Source organism: Spodoptera frugiperda, chromosome 27, assembly GCF_023101765.2.
Source record: "Spodoptera frugiperda isolate SF20-4 chromosome 27, AGI-APGP_CSIRO_Sfru_2.0, whole genome shotgun sequence".
In the NCBI taxonomy this organism is placed as follows: Eukaryota; Metazoa; Arthropoda; class Insecta; order Lepidoptera; family Noctuidae; genus Spodoptera; species Spodoptera frugiperda.
The window spans coordinates 6,669,045-6,686,726 of NC_064238.1; the positions used below are offsets into that span (position 1 = coordinate 6,669,045).

Here is a 17,682-nt window from a genome sequence, read left to right on the forward strand (position 1 = left end):
ACTGCGTTGCACAATTTATTTCCAACAGAAGTACCTATCTATTGAAAATATAATTCTTTTACTATAAACTGTAGTTTGAGAACGTACCAAAATCGTGTAATACATTACTGTTTTCATAGATCCCACCACGTGTCGGAACGGCAGGAACAAGGCCGATAGGTCCCCCGCCAGCTCTACCACCGCGGCAACTGTCTGCGGCAGCAGATGTCGGCACCGCACCGAGGTGAGGAAGTCATGGTGCAAGGTGAACCGTCGTCGGTCGAGCGGTCACGATGTGCTGTAAAGTATTAGGAGAGAATAATCCGGGCCGAGAGGTGAGGAGGCTGACCACGCTGACGCTTGTCGCAGAGGCGCGAGCGGGGCAGGCGGGGCGGCGGGGCAGGTGCGGCGAGCGGAGCGGGCGCGACGGGCGGGGCGGGCGCGGCGCGGCGCGGGCCACCGGTGCGGCAGGGCTCAGTGTCGGCGCCGTTCGCGTCCTCGAACCCTTTCACGTCACCGCGGCACGCCGAGTTTGTCATCCCGCAGCGTAACAACGTGCGTCGGTCCTCCACCACTGACAGAAGCTAGTTGTATCTGTGACGCCGAATGTTTGTTCTTAGAAATATATCTGTACTACATAACATACAATCACCCCTCCCTGTTCGATATTAGACTGTAGCCGTTCTTGTGTAACTTACTGTAAAGTGTTGTCAAAAAGTAGAGCTTTGGAAACGACATAAAAGTAATCCGTCACAAAGCAATAATATCTTGTGGATTTTGTAAATATTGTCGCTGTGAGTTGTACATACAAACTTTCAATTATTATGCATTCAGTACCTACCTATATGATGCTTATGAAAGCTAAAATTGCTATCTTTGTTTTTTTATGAAATAAGTAAATTGAATATATTTTACAAGTACACAGATTGAGAAAGTTACGCCATAATTAATAAATGGTCTTGTCTGTGTTTTCTTTTCTTACACCTACTTATAGAATTCGATTTGTCCATTTCCGTAAAAAAATATTTTATTATTCACTTACTTAGGTTAGGTTTAATTTAAACATCTCATTTTGTGGAAATCAACATGAAAATAATACGCTAATAAACGATAATAATCTCACGAAGTATCAATTAATGTCCAGATATTTTTAACAATTACAAAAAAAAAACAAAACAAGTACATATTTAGTTGAAAACTTACTGTTGTTCAGTTGTGCAAATAATATTTTGTAAATAGCATAACATATCGACTAAGTCAGGGTTGCAAATGTAGAATATTGTATCGTTTGTTTAATGCTAAACAATATAAATTGATTTAGGCAATTTGTGTATTATTTCGGTTATGAATATCTTGTTATATATTTCATTACAAACCGCTATTTTCACTTAGGTGCCTATTATTTATTAATGCATATCAAGCTGATAAACAATTGTAATACAATGTTTTAACATAATATATTGTTTTTCTAATTAGGCTCCATAAGTTTCTTGGCAAGAACGGTTTTATTAATTTGTATAAAAATGGTTTTGTTAAGTATGCTTTAACTATAAAAATTTAGCTATTTAACAGTAAAGTTTTACTAGTTGTAAACCACATTCACTTCATTATTTGCCGTGTGTTTAGGATAGATTTATTTTATGCATAGAAAAAATATCTGGAAAGGAATTAAGTTTTGTTTTGTAATTAATCTGTAGATAAGTGGATGAAGTTAGTTCTTGTAGCCCTTATCTTACTTTTGTTCTATAAGTATAAATATATCCAGTATTCATGCTCCTGTTATAAAATAAATGTTATGCTGTTACAAAGTTGATTAAAAATATTTATGAACCGAACTTCTGCTAGAAGGTAATGTTATTAATACCGAAATGTTTGTAAAATAACATAACCACCCAAATGAATTTTATTATTTATGGCAAAAATAAATAAAAGTATCTTATAAAATATCTTTAATTTGTGTTTATACTAAATGATAAACGTTTTACAAAGTAAGGTAGCTAATGATACTTTACACAATCGTGTTGACACTTGGCTGTATCTATAACGTGTTACACTTTGTAACATGGATTGACAACAAGAGGAAATATTTAATTTCGAAAGGATTTTCTTACTCCCAGTCCTCGAGCAGGTCAAAGGACATGTTTGAGATCAGCAGTCAAGGAATGAAATTACTGAAACTACACAACTAGATGACCTAAATATATCTTAATATAAACTACACGAAACTAAGTAAATATTGGATCATTAGTCATATAATTATATCAGACTTTCAAAAAATAAAAGTTACTCCTTTATTGCAAGGTGTTGATTTCGTAATATCACAGATACTTGTTTTAGCAACAACAAAAAGCTATATTTAAGCCCGTACTCTAGCATTGCTTCATGAATTATTGGAAAAGTGTTATAATATAATAATTGCTTGTGAAGCCAAAGCTCCAAGCGCGATAGAATATGGGCCTTATTTAGCTGTTATTACAATTAAATGTCTTAACTAAACACTTGACATAGGTAATACTAACATTATTACCAGCTAAGTAGGTACTTATTTATATTTTACTATTTATAAAACTAATTTCTATTTAAAATAAGTATTTTGACTAACACCACACATATTTCACAGATAAACTCACGCCAATTGATAAACACTATAAATATTTAAAATCTTAACATTCGGTAAGTATTTAATTTAGAACACTTAGCTAACTAACATTCGAGGAAGAGAATGTACCTAGTGTAGATAAAGTATGGTCGTAGAGAACGAAGATTTTTAACACGACCTATACCTGTCCGTGTCACTGACGAATGAACCTATATTTTCAAAAATATGTTACCACTACATGAGAATAAATATAATCTCACAAGACAATGTGGGAGAAAGTAGGTAATTGAAAGTAAGTTAAGAGAAGAAAGTGAAACTTCCCAAAGCATTATAAAATATAGTATAGGAACCAATAAATTTTTAAATAGTTAGTCGAAGGACGATCGAAGCCACGTTTACTTTCACGATAGATTGCGAAAAGCATAAATATGCGCGTAAAAACCTGCTGTATGCGCATGGCCGAGTTTCTAGCGAGCTTCTGTGAAAGACACTGAAAAATACATAGATGTGTGACTGGGAAAATATTTTAGTTGATTCATGCGATATAGGTACAGCAAATGAACCGAAGTCCAGTGTGGCTTGTACGAGGTGTCTGATTTCAGTGCATACTGAATTTAAATATTTAGATGTGTGCCCACCCCAAGCAGCTTGGGAGAAGGACAGGAAGTAGGTTAATTGTTGTTTTGCGTCATCGCTCAAATAAAGAAACATGCCACTTCAATCAATCCAAGAAGTATCTACATACGAAATTCTTCGTTCTCAGCAACCGGATTTCAACTTAAATATTAAGCAACATACGTGCGGTTGCAAAATATTATTATTGGTCTCATTACGTTAAAATAGTCTCTGTTGTCCTTCAATTCCAAAATTAATTTTTATAAAGTTTATCAGGTACACATTTTGCGTTAAAACTTTTCCCTCGTAAGGAGGCAATCTGTATCTACCTACTTAGTCGAATTCTCTAGAATGTTAGTGGTGTAAAATAAATTATCAAATGGAATATGCACATTATACCTAGACTTCCATTTAAAATATAGTTACAATTATGTAGGTATATGTATAGACTTTAAATCTGACGTTGCCCGTACGTAGATACCTACCTACTTACCTACCTAATTTATTAATCTTTTAAATTAAGATATTTATTGTATTTAGGAAAGTTGGCTTTAAATTTCCAATAAACCTGCTACGTTGATCACATCAATTAACAATCAGTCAATGTGTTTATTAGGTAAGTAGTAGGTAGGTATGTGCAATATGCAATATACTTGTTACAAAATCCCGATCAAAATATCAATGCCGCTGTTCTTGCGATGCTTGACTGTTTTCTACATTTCTTGGCTGCACATCGACCTAACGAAAACAAAAATAATAATATCATAAATATAAGACAAGTAGGTACGTAGGAGAAGGTGGTATATAATGATCCCCCTAAGAAAGAAGCTGTTACAGTGAAAATATCACATATATAGCCAACTTCCTCGAGAGATTATTTTGTACCACTCTCCCCTACTTATGTGGTTATAAAGAACTTGAATGGTTCATAAAAGGTTACCAGTCATGTTAAACACCACCACCACTGCGAATTACGAAAAAATATAACAATTACCTAAAATTACTTCATAAACGTTCCATTATGTAGGTACATACATATACCTCAATACATATACCTACTGCACACCTCGGTGCCTATAGTTAGTCAGTTGGTTAGTTTGGTTGGTAATTACTTCGATAAGCAAATACCTAAGAAGAAGTGGATTAGTTAGTAATGAATTAGTTAACAATTGCGCGGCTGCACCACTTTAGACATTTGATATATGATCTTTATTTTATAATTTAGACGTTGAATTGAAACGTACTTAGGTATAACCTATACGGTATAAACGTACTTAGGTATAGCCTATCTATACGGTTTACGGTGTATGCACAATTGCACATGTCCATGTGTCCATCGGGAATGCATCGTTTGCGAACCGTTCCATATTGTGAACTATGTACACGCATTCGACTGACCCTGGACGCATCGTGTTCATCCTTAATCTTTTGGGGTTTGAATAAGATAACGAAATAAAACCAGCGGGAGGCTGTCGCCAGATGACTGCTTTACTTTAGAAGATAAGCTCTAAGGCACGTCCTAAGTAGGTACTGGATTAAATAGGCAGACAGGGTATCGCTGTGGTCGGACTGTTAGATTCCATGTCTCTGACTGGTATTGTCTGGTAACTGCTCAAGTTACCAGGCAATATACATTTTAAAGTTAAATTAAAAACCTACCTACCTAGCTATATCAAATGTCTAAAAAGCACCACCTCCACCAATATTGAACATACCTAATTAGTATGTGTTTAATTGTTAGCAAGGATCCCACCGCGATTTATGGTTATAATGATATTGATACCTTGTCATTATCACTGGAGGGTTTCGAAATTTTGTTTTTGCTTTTCATTTGAGATTTTGAATACGTTTTTATGTTTTTCATATCTTTCTTTAACATATCGCTTGTGTGTACCAGTCCTTCTTGGGTAAGTGTCTGAGGAGAACATCATAACAACATCGTTCTTTAATAAATTCTTTTCTATGCTACCTAGAATAGTGAGAAGGCTACCTGGCTGCTCCTAGTAGGTATGTACCTACCAGGCATCTTAGGTGGACTGACGATACTGACAGTTACGTCGATAGTATATTGAAGTTGGATAACGACATCATTAGAGTTGCAAGCAGGCAATGTAGTGTAACATTCGTTAACAAGTGGACCGTGGACGTCATTTGGCTAATGATGATGACATAACATAACATCATGTCTTTCATTCAATGAATGAAAGAGTAAACAGATTGGGGCATCTAAAGGAGTATTTATGTATATCTACTTACTCCACAAATACCTACTTTCACACATACCTAGTTCCGTTCTTTTTTATCCATAATATTAAAGTTTAAGTTTTACCTACCCATATCTAAAACATCCAAGTTTTAGGTGGTAGGTAATGGTGTCCAACTAACTAAATAAGTTGTGCTTTATCCTAATAATACTAAGTACTTATATAAGTTCTACTTACATAGTCCGGATACAAATGCTCGGGATTAATTTCTTGTCCTTTCAGTTGTCCATTTGACTCATGAATTTTCCACTTCAAGTCAACTAGCGGACTATTTATCCTTTTACATAATTCCCTAAAACGTATAAGATTATTAATATAACGAAGTGAGTACATGTGTGTTACTTCATTGTTATTATTATTGTACACAATCTAAAACTGGGTATCTAAACCCAATAATGCAATTGCTTAAGAATCTGAACTTTTACAACACTTCTAATGAATATAAAATGATAACGTGGACGATTAATATCACCCACTTTGTAGGTGTCGAGTTTAATGCAGTAACCCGTGCATAATTTCAGGTTTACTGGTTAGCATTCCCGTTTTTACATTCGACATTAAAAAAGGTTAAAAAATAGTTAATGAAGGTTAGTAACGGTACACAAATCAAACAATTATGGTTATTGGATTACTTACGTATTGATCCTTGTAAAAGCTTCATCTTCAGAATAAAAATCAGAAAAATCGCAATCTGGTAATTTAAAACTGATCAAATTATTCGAATTTCTTATTCCTGCAATCCAGCCCAAATTCGGAACGCTTGTACATTCAATCCATATATCAGACCAACAATTTCCGTTTTCTGTAGGGTCAGCACTATCGTTTTCATCATCAGAAATTATACAAACATCATCTGACGGAGTGGAAATGTTATTCGTGTTCGCTGACACACTATAGTTTTGGGTTGCATTAACAATTTCACACTCTTCTCTAGGAGGCATCTCAGTTATTAATTTATTATTGACGAGCTTTCTATTGATTTCTTCAGGTTTTAAGATAAACATGCCTCTTTCGGGTTTGGTAGTTTTATGTGTTTTTGTAGAAAATACAGAAGATATCTTTATTTGAGATATGGCTTCAGGAAACGAAGCTTGTGATGTTTCTGGGTTAGGTTTACGGTTGAAGTCGTTAGAAAAAAGGTTAGGTTTTAATAAAGATGGTCCATTACCTTCGTCAATATTTATTACGATAGGCACTGCCTTGGAGCCGGATGGATTTTTGCGGAAATTTTTTAAATCTATTTTCTTCAAAACACCATCTGACGCTAGATGATAAAAGCCATTGGTTTTGCGAATTTTAATTGGTTTTACAATTTTAATTCCTGGTTTAGAAGGTGATAATTCAAGCTTTTTTGGAGAAATATTATCTGGTACATCTGTTATGTCATCTCTTTGTATTATTTTTGGGTCGTCGTTTGTGTGAAAATGAGTTTCTAAAGGCATTGCGCTATTATTTTCATTATTTGTTGATGGCACAAATGACAAAGGATTTTCTACTACTTTCAGGTTGTCGATTTTATTCGTTGTAATCCAAAAACCTCTGGTTCTTTTCATTCTTCTAACGTCTAAAACAGTTTTGATAGTTTCAATGCCTAAAGGATCTTCCATTTCATATGGTCCAACAAAGACACAGTATTCGTTGTTATTAGGAATAGCGTAAATACCAAATTGGGGAAGATCGGTTTGTGTAAATTTTTTGGAAGACAGTCGTACTGTTTTTCCTGATAGTCGGGCAACGTTAACTGCATTTATTATACTTTCATACTTTACAAAGAAACCCTTTTTGAAAAATCTTATTTCACTAAAATCATTTTCTATGGTCATAACAAACCATTTTGATGAACCCGCGTCTAACGGAGAGGGTGCATTGCCTTTATTAGAAACATCCATATGTTCAGTTTTCTCAGCCAAAGATTTGTTGTTAGTCACTGAATTAACTTGACTGCACGCAGTTGACGATTCCATATTCTTAGATTCCGTATTTGTAGATTCCGTGTTTGTAGATGCCGTGTTTGTAGATGCCGTGTTTGTAGATGCCGTGTTTGTAGATTCTATATTTGTAGATTCATTATTTGTAGATTCAAATCCAACAGATTCCACTCTAATTGGATCTGGGCTATCATTATCCAAACTGAACGATTCAACACTAGATGATTCCAAATTTATTGATTCAATATCAGACGATCTCATGTTAGATGACCCTAAGCCACATAAATCTGTGTTAGGGGAATTTATATTAAAAGAATCAGGTGAACCTAAATTAGATGATTCCAGATTAAACGTTTCTATACTACAACATGGTATTACATTAAAGGTCTCAATTTTAGATGATTCCATATCAGATGATTTTGAATTTGATGTATGTATATTTATTCGTGATATTTGGTCGTTTTCATTGTCTTTCTGTTCACAATTTTCATTCACTTTAGCAACAGAACCAATTAGCTCCCAACAACAAGCTAGTCCGCGTAAAATACAGAAATTATCTTTTAAATCAGATGCATTAATTAGTAAATTTTTAACAGTTTGTGGATATTTATTTAGATCCGCAAAACGAATATCATTTATATTGATGCAATTAGTGAAAAATGGATTTCGGGTATTTACTGCCATAAATATTCTATAAGGCAGTACATTAGATACTAAAAATAGATTCTTTCTTTCTCTATATCTTTTTAAAATAAAATCCCATGAATGTAACACAACTCTCCCTTGCTGTGGAGCTTCTAGACAATCTTTCAAGCCTTTATCGATTCGTTTTTTGTACAATTTATAATTTGTTTCTAACCATGCAACGAGTCTGGTGTTACTACCTAAACGCTTTCTTTTTGCCTTGGGTTCCATTTCTTCATTATTCATAGTAGGGTCACAAAGTAATTGCAATATACTAGCATCATCGTTGGTTGGTTTAACAGGTTCATTTCCGTAGATTTTACTATGAATACTAGCTAATTTTTCCTGAAGCCTCTTATCATTTTTCTCCATGTTTAATATTTTATAATTAGTATTTTTATAATAACCATCGCTATATTTTCTTCCTTCATATGCATTCGTTCTTGAACATGTCATACTTTTGTCTTCCCAGGAATCTGAATCATTGCTTTCTGAAGTTGATCTGTCATATTGCTTTTCTTTATTTGTGAGATAGTTTTCCTTCACATTTGTCTTTTTCATAGAATACCTGGTTACCATAACCCTCTGTGTATTGACAAATTCTGAAACTGAACTTCCTTGTTCAGTGTGCACATTGTTAGTGATTACTTTTTTATATTTAATTTTGTTAACAAGAGGGTCGTACTTTATATTTTGTTTTTTACTCATATCATATGAAGAGTTCTCCAGGTCTTTTGGTGTATGAACTTTATAATGCTTAGTATATGGATATGCTTTCAATTTTTTTTGTGGATTTACATGTTCTGATTTTGTAGATAGTACCAAACTTTCCTCTTTATCACCCGTTTCTTTTGAGTCTTCTTCTAAAAATTGAGCACTATTACTAGTCGCTTCCTTAGATGGTGACTCTTTCACTGTATTTTCGCTTGACAGTGAAGCACAAGTTTCTACAAATCTACCTTTACAAAAACACTTGTACAGGTTATGAACCATGCACCATGTTTCGATGTTTTCACAATTAAGTTTCAATGCTACTACAGTTAGCTCTCGTTTTTTCTGATGCTCATGTTTTAAGCTCATGTTACTATAAAAATCAGCATACTTTTTTGATGTTTTCCAATTCCTTTTTTCGCCTTTTAACAAAATTCTTTTTTCACCAGCTACTATAACAGTTTGATGAAATTTTTGCTCTTCTTTCGCTAAATTTAAGTTGACCTCATTGTCTATATTGAATAACACGGGAAATAAACCAGAACCATCTGTACATGTTAAATCCCCTTTATAAGGAAAATCACATTTACAATTGAACATGCATTCTATGCGCCCACAATGTTGTTTTATATTATATGAGCCTGCCAATGATGCACAAATACAACCTAAAGCACAGTGCGTTTTAGCACAAGTTTGTGACGAAGTAGGTTCTGCGGTTTCTGGCAAAGTAATAACTGTAACGTCAAGTCTGTCTAGTTCGCCAAATTTCCTCTTTGATTTATCTTTTACCAATGGCAAAGTATCTACGTTACTCATTTCTTTGCATGGAAATGGTTTGTGGTTTTCTTCTTTAACGAATAATGAATCTTGAATCAAACTTATTTCTACAGAATCTACGATCTTCTTCAGCGTTTCTTCTATTTCAGCTTCTACGTCTATTTCTTGTGTCGGTACATATCTAATTATTGCATCTTTATTTATCGACTCTGGTATATCTAAAAAAATTTCTGAGTCACGGCGCATTAGTAATCTGTTTTTATTATACTTGTATGCTAAATCAAATGTGATGCAATTCTTCTCTAGTGGAACCGCTTTAGATTTTTCAATTGTTCCTAAAACAGACACGGCTAACTCGGCCCATTTTCGTGTAATAGTGCCATCTTCGTTACGCAAATTATTTAAAAAATTGGTAACTGTTGGTTCTAACGCAATACCATACGTCGGAAAAATATCAATACCTGGTCTTGGTAGATCTATTAATTCAGTGTTGCCAACATGGTATTTTTGGTAGGATTTGTCAAGATTTTTTTTCCTGCAAAAGGGACCTGGTTTGAATCTAACAGTCAACGAGTTGCGTAAAAGGCTTTTTTTCCTATATACTTTATTATCACCAGGAAATTTCATTTTAATGTTTTGCGCTGGTAAATTCTTGTTTGCTAAATCGTAGTTGCAAATGGTTTTTCTATTGCCACCGAAACTTCCGTTCACTTGAATAAATTTCCCATCGTATAAAACAAACTGTCGTGGACATTTATAGTCTTCTGGATTAAGATTAATCAACATTTGCCAGGTAGATCTTGAAACTGGTGTATCACCCCTTAAAATGCTCTTTGCCAATTTTTTTGTACTATCGTCACCAGACGACCCATGTCTAATTTTTTTAAATAAAACGTTCTGTTGTGTTTCTAAATCAGTAAAAAGATAGGCGTAAGTATCTTGTTCAAACGATCTTCTGATATCTCTAACAGTTTTAACTTTCAATCGTGACTTTCTTTTTGGGATATAACACTTATCTGTTTTAGGTATATAATCGCAAGTACTGCTTTTAACATCATTTATTTTAAGTGGTACAGCAGGTTGCACTTTCAAAAGATCGTAAAGATTATTAAGGTGATCACTACCAACTCGCGTAATGTTGGAAGAAAACACTTTAGCACAGCTGCTGTCCATGATTCCTGATATCTGAAACTAAAGAGAAAAACATATTTTTCGGGCCACTTTTTTTTACATTATATTGACATTAAGAGATTAAGAGTCTTAATGCATAATCGATACTAATATTATTAAACTTGAAAAGTGTGTGTGTACGCGCTAATCTCCGGTAATAAACTGGTTAGAACTAAATAGACTCATTCACATTGTCTACACGTGAGACTGAATCATGATCAAAAATTGTTCACGTACCTAAATAATCGGACCATATGTAGGTATTATATATTATGCCTATACATATAGGTAATAAAACTGAAGAAATGTTAATTCTGTACATTGACAATATTAAAAAAAAATAGTCAGAGTTATTATATCTACTAGTAGACACGGAGACTAAAAAACTAAATAAGAAAATAATACTAAAAATTATTTACTATTTACAAAAGCAAAGCAAAAAGTGTCCAGAAGGCTAGCTACCACGTTGTATGGTAATGTTTATTATCCTCTGACTGAGGCACAGACCGCCCTGCTCGCGAGTCACGCACCGCCCCGCTCCATACCGCTTCGCCTCGGTATATTTCTATGAATATCCGCTCAGGTCAGCTCCACCCCGCTCGTGCTGTTTCCATTGAAGCGGAACGGAGATTTGGAGCATAGTGATTGGTCAATTCATGCACCGCTAAGCTCCTCTCCCCCCGCCCCGTGTCAGTGGAAACGCACCCTAAATGCGGTTGATGCGATGTCAGAATGACCTTAGTATATTAGTACAATAATTGCAAAATTGTCTAACAATGATTTCTTTATTACTGATTTTGACGAGAAATTAATTACATATTATGTTATCAGCTTACTCACGAATGAGTAGAGGCTCATATTCATGAGCAGCATTCCGCTACACACGACGCGGCGATTGTCGCGCTGCTACAATCGCCGCTGCTCATGAATCCTCTAGGATGGCTTGAAACTAGTCAAGTTCCTCGTCAAACAGTTACGTCAGTAAGCCGATAACATAATTAATTACAAAATACATATAGTCCAGTCATTTGGTAGATAAAAAGGGGTTACCTGGAATGTTTTCTGGGAGTTTTGAAAATTGGTGAATTTATAGATTTGGGTATGCTCTTTTCGAATTTCAACTTTGCCACATCGTACACCCGCCGCTCGCGCCGCCATATTGAAAAAATGGCGCCTAAAAACGGTTTTTTATTAATATCTCCGTTCCGACGCATTTTACGAAAAAATATTTATCTACAAAATTAAACTAGAAAAAATTTCCTACAATTTATGTATTGATAACTTTTTCATAAAATCAATAGTTTTTGGCGTACGAGCGCCGCAAAGTATTATTAGTCCAGTCATATTAGGATTTCACCTCGGAATTTGAGATACCCAGCTGTAATTTTGTATATACTTGTATATTGACTGCCTGAAACTTGTCTCAAAACCTACATATGGTAGGGTGTAAGCAACTATTAAATTTTAAGGTCCAAAGGTCCCAAAAAACGTTTTTTTGCGCTTTTTTGGAAATATCTCATTTCCTATGGGTTTTTGGTATTTGCATTTAATACCAATATTGTAGAATACAAAATTCTCTACAACTTTTGTCTAAACTTTTTTTTTATACGGTGCACCGTTTCCGAGATAGAGGGAGGAGAGCGCGCGGTCACTGCACCTCTTCAAAAAATTTTTTTTTCGTCTAACCTATCCGTGATGGTTGTCTATGGATAGGCCATTAAAAATACGTCATGGTTCTTAAAACCATTTTTCGTCAAAATCAATTGTTTGAAAGATAGACACTTCCAAAGTGGAAAAATGAGGTCTATCGAATGTGTCCTGCCCTCTAACTTTTAAAATAAGTGAGTAAGAAAACTAAAAAAAATATATGCTGTAGATTTTAATGGAAACTTTCAAAGAAAATTGGTTTGAACGAGATATCATAATTAGTTTTTAAGAATTGATACATTTAAAAAAAACACATTGTTTGTACACGTGGTGGTGCAGATGAATAATACTTTGCGGCGCTTCGTACGCCCAAAACTATTGATTTTATGAAAAAGTTATCAATACATAAATTGTAGGATTTTTTTCTAGTTTAATTTTGTAAATAAATATTTTTTCGTAAAATGCGTCGGAACGGAGATATTAATAAAAAACCGTTTACAAACAATGTGTGTTGTACAAACAGGGGAGTTTCGGTAGGTTCCTGTTTCTGATGTTATATGTGATATGTTATATGTTCCACTGTGTCCTCCGGGCGGTCTTCGCAGTGATGACACCCGGGCGTTTCCTCCCGCCCAATCAAAAACAGGATCCTACCGAAACTCCTGTGTCCGGTAAGCACCTGCGTCAGGCGGTAGGTGAGGACGCCATGGCGCCTCTCTAGCCACTCCTCAAACAGGGGACTTACCTCTGCAATGACAGCGAGCCCAGCCCTCGGTTGCGACAGTCGTTGCTGCACAACACACATTGTTTGTACACGTGGTGGTGCAGATGAATAATACTTTGCGGCGCTCGTGCGCCAAAAACTATTGATTTTATGAAAAAGTTATCAATACATAAATTGTAGGAATTTTTTTCTAGTTTAATTTTGTAAATAAATATTTTTTCGTAAAATGCGTCGGAACGGAGATATTAATAAAAAACCATTTTTAGCCGCCATTTTTTCAATATGGCGGCGCGAGCGGCGGTTGTACGAGGTGGCAAAGTTGAAATTCGAAAAGAGCATACCCAAATCTATAAATTCACCAATTTTCAAAACTCCCGGAAAACTTTCCAGGTAAAACTACCAAATGACTGGACTAATATTATTGTTTTATCTTAGGTACTTAATACAGTATGTTAACTAACAGAGCGCGTTCCTTTATACTTGTTAATCTGCAACGCGCCGTGTGGACTGGCTCTTAATGATATAAGAGCCAGTCCAAACGGCGCGTTGCGTTGCGTCTTCGTCGCAGCGCTGTCCTTGCGTTGTTTTACATACAAATAACCAAGGTGTTCACACGGCGCGTTGCGTCGTCGCAACGCACACATGACGGACAGCAGCCTCCGAGACGAAGCGAGAGGGGGTGTACTCGTGCGACGTCTACATTTTTGTATTTAAGACGTGAAGACTGCGTCATAGTAACGCTGCGATGGCGCAGCGCCCGTGTGGCCGGCTATGCGTCCAAATATTTGCGTTGCGACGACGCAACGCACCGCAACGCGCCGTGTGGACTGGCTCTAATAGATTAAAATAATAATATCAGCATTGAAAAATAAGCAATCAATTGCAACTTTTCCTTCCTTCAACTACGAGTGCACAGAGTGTTTCTTTTACGTATCGATTTAAAATTTTTGGTGAATATTTTAATATTTAAAAAATAATAATTGTTTTGTTTTTTAATGGTAATATTTTTTTAGCATGTATGGATGCTATACTATTGCGGTTTAACAGGAACGCCCTCTGTTAGTTAACATAACTGTATAATAAATGCGAAAGTTTGTAAGATTGTGTGTTTGTGTGTATGTTTGTTACTTAATCACGTCAAAACGCTAAAAGGGTCGGCATAAAATTTGGAACAGGTATAGATTGTGGTCTGGAATAACACTTAGGCTACTTTTTAGGGTTCCGTAGCCAAATGGCAAAAAGCGGAACCTTTATAGATTCGTCATGTCTGTCCATCCGTCCGTATATCAGAGCCATTTATTTCTGAAACAGCCTACATAGTTGAAACTTTGTAAGTTGATGTATTCTGGTAACCGCTATTCGAATTTGGAATAGAAATTAATAAATTAAAGGGCGGCACTCTATAGATGGAACTGATTAAAAAAAAAATTTTTTTTCAGCTAACCTATCCGTGATGGATGTCTATCGATAGGACTTTAAAAAAGACATTAAGGTTGCTAAACCATTTTTCAAAATCAATTTTTTGAAAGATAGACGTTCGCAAAGTGGAAAAATGAGTGTCCACATTTAATTGTTAAAATAAAAGAGTAAAAAAAGTACAAAAAATAAGTATATTATGCTGTAGATTTTAATGGTAACTGTCAATGAAATTGGTTTGAACGATATATCATTATTAGTTTTTATGAAATAATACCTACATTTTCAAAAAACGCAAATATAACTTTGTCGTTCATACAAGCACTACATAAAACCAAGTTATTTTATAACTTTTATATTATGTCATCTACTTGTTGCTACGGAACCCTTCATGAGCGAGTACGACTCGCACTTGGCCGGTTTATTATCCTACGGGATTACGAGCGAAGCCCGGGCAGAAGCTAGTAAATAATAAATTAATTTAAGTTAATTGAAACTTTTCTCAAATTTACGTTATAATCTTGACTTTACTCTTTACTATTAACGAAATGACAATTGGCAAACTAAGTCCGCTGCCCGAGCCGAATCTCGATATACCAAGATTCTTAAGCGCTGAAACTGCTGAAAAAAAAAAAGTGTTTGCGCGTCATCGCGCGCGGCACTATGGTTTGCTAAAGGTCGCTAATTCATCTTTAACGGTGCATGTACTCATATGTATCGATGGAAAACTTAATATTATTTGTATTACGCTGCAAAACGGCGCCAGTAAGCCCGTTATATTACAGTGCTTTATATTGATACAGAAAATCTGCAGCGGGCACCCATTGCGTGGCCTCGCGCGGGAGTCCGTACTTGGTCACGCGTGTGGTCGCATAGAAAACCGCACCCGCTTTTCTATAGGATGTGCGGTTCAACGCAGTTTTGACCCTAAGAATTAAGGATTAAGTTTTTTCTAACTCTACAGAAAGAGATACACCGCACAGTGGTAACTCCAACAGTAACCAACTCTAATAGGTACATCTGTTTCACGTGCCTTTAATTAATCTCCCTAGATTTCTTCCTATTCTGACTACAGATAACCTGTAAAGAAAACACCCGAGGGCCACACCCTACAGCACTACGGTGGTATTTGCTGAACTGATTCTAGAGCAGCTTGCAGCAACATTTCTACAACCACACCCTCATTGCGGGTTATATCGCATAGACCTAATCATTACGGTCTCCGCGCTTGGCGTATCATTTATTATTACCCTCCCGAAATGAGTGTCTAAAGCAGAAGAAAAAAATGAAACAAGCATCTGAAGCCCATTCATATAGAGAAGTAGCCAAATGCGGGATATGTGATCTGTCAAGAGAAGATGAAGAAATAGAGGTACCTAGGTAAAGAATAAAGACATATTAATTATGCATTTTTTTATGAAAGTAGGTATCTACATTGATTAGTTTGATGACCAATGGTCTGCCACGACCATGTTTCTTGTGACCTTCACGAACAGTACGCAAACAAAACCTGGAGTTAATTTTCTTAAAACTATAAAATTTAATCATATTCATCGTATCATGGTAGACTTTTTGAGGGGTAAAAAACATCGAATGTTTCCTCCCCGCCCTAGGTGTGGCAATCTGACTAAAAACCACCCTGTTCCAACTCGTGCTTTAAGCCGGAGCCACCTCAACTCCTTCTTGCGGATCTGCGCAGACCCGGTCAATAGGTGGACTTGTCGCGAAGACGTTCTATCATGCGTAATAATATATCAAATGCCTTTCAAATAATTATCGTCAACATACCTATAACATCATTAATAATTAACTAATCCATGGGTGTTATTAATAACTAAATAATAGCATAGTAAAAAAAAAAATTTTCTGGTAGACCCACCTATTATGCTTAAATACCTTCACAAATCAAATAGGAAAATAAGTGCTTCATTCAACTTCTTAATATAAATAAAGCGTAACAAAATATTAATAAATTATAGATCACTTACCTTTTATTGAAATAATAAACGATTGGAGTCAGCCGACACGCAGTTAACAAGATGGCCGCCGTTGCATCTTCGAAACATAAACTAACCTTTTTAAATCTATACAATCCTAAGAATTATTCAGGATTTTTTGTAGAATCCTGTAAACTTACTACCTACTTTAATACGAAACAATATGTATTTTTAATTTTGATGTTACATTTTAGGTTATGGATATCCACTCCTTCGTTCGCACTATTTGGACCACAGATAAATAAGAGAAAATGGTGCGTTCAAAGTTTAGAAATATGTTTAGGGCGTACCTATTGTTTATCATTTAAGATAATAATATGCTAACGATTTTTTATAAATGCTGGACATATTAATTTGTCATATTTGTAGTCTCTTTCTTATTGTAGCTATGAAAAAATATTGACCTATGTACTTGTCAAAATAAGAAATAAATTTATTAATCTGTACCTACCCGATATTATTATTGTGTACATAAATGTGTAGTGTAGAAAATGTTGCAATTTAATTTACTCTTTAGGACTTGTAACAGTATTTGCAACATATGGTAAAACATGAAATCGTTTCGTGTAATAGATTAACTGGACTGGTTCTTATCTTGGTTCTAGCCCCTACCTACTTAATCTCTACAGCTATATACATAGGTTAGGTATTTTAGGCTAATGCAAAATTTATAGTTAAAACTCGTGAATAAACATTACCTATTTCAATGATACATTATTTCATATTTATACATTTTTCGTGGGGTTAACACACCCAGTACCTATGATATTTATCGCGATGCGGTGGTATGGTGTGGCGCTGCGCTGCGCGCGCACCGCCTTCCCTTCTGCTTCATTTCTTAATTAGACCAACTCGACGCAAACTTTTAATCCTCATACTATATTGATTTATTTTGCTATTAATAATTGAAGATTGATGGTAGCCACCCACTTAATTTTTGTTGCGCTAGGTAGGTTACGTACGCTATACTTTGTTGTCTGAGCAGGTAGGTACATACTTTTCATTTCTTTTTAGGCCTCTCGTCACAAGCGTCACGCACACGCCCTAGGATAGCTCCTAGGGCGTGTGACACGCATGTAGATACCTACTGGTACCTTTATCTAGTCTAAAAGGTTTATAAAACCGTAAATAGGTAGGTACCTACATTATATAAGATTATAGGCGGTGGGCA

General features: G+C 35.4%; 2 protein-coding genes across 14 annotated transcripts in view; one reads left to right on the plus strand and one right to left on the minus strand.

Moving 5' to 3' along the window:
• Positions 1-1,932, plus strand: part of LOC118263581 (MAP kinase-activating death domain protein) — a 29,074-nt gene extending 27,142 nt beyond the window's left edge. For 11 of the 12 annotated variants that reach the window (XM_050705360.1, XM_050705362.1, XM_050705366.1 and 8 more), the window contains one exon: positions 120-1,932. The gene's annotated coding sequence lies outside the window, so the exon portion shown is untranslated. The remainder of the gene's footprint in view (positions 1-119) is intronic. The other variant, XR_007707289.1, reaches the window with a different exon arrangement.
• LOC118263583 (uncharacterized) lies at positions 1,914-16,756 on the minus strand. 2 transcript variants are annotated; one of them, XM_035575664.2, is made up of 5 exons: positions 16,503-16,756; positions 6,094-10,748; positions 5,635-5,749; positions 4,977-5,108; positions 1,914-3,931 (listed from the first exon to the last, which is right to left on the minus strand). In XM_035575664.2, exons 2-5 carry the CDS (start codon positions 10,728-10,730, stop codon positions 3,872-3,874), a joined length of 4,944 nt encoding a protein of 1,647 aa, XP_035431557.2. In that variant the 5' UTR covers positions 10,731-10,748; positions 16,503-16,756; the 3' UTR covers positions 1,914-3,871. The 2 variants fall into 2 exon arrangements, with proteins under 2 accessions (XP_035431557.2, XP_035431559.2); XM_035575666.2 differs by lacking the exon at positions 4,977-5,108.
• Between the last annotated feature and the right edge of the window lie 926 nt (positions 16,757-17,682).

What these genes read in the sequence shown, in the direction of transcription:
- LOC118263583 (XM_035575664.2), bottom strand. Translation starts at nt 10,730, where the DNA reads ATGGACAGCAGCTGTGCTAAAGTGTTTTCTTCCAACATTACGCGAGTT. An exon ending in AGCATTTGTATCCGGACTAT is followed by an intron (nt 5,109 to 5,634) that starts GTAAGTAGAACT and finishes TGTTCTCCTCAG; the next exon opens with ACACTTACCCAAGAAGGACT. An exon ending in CCTCCAGTGATAATGACAAG is followed by an intron (nt 3,932 to 4,976) that starts GTATCAATATCA and finishes TGTTTTCGTTAG; the next exon opens with GTCGATGTGCAGCCAAGAAA.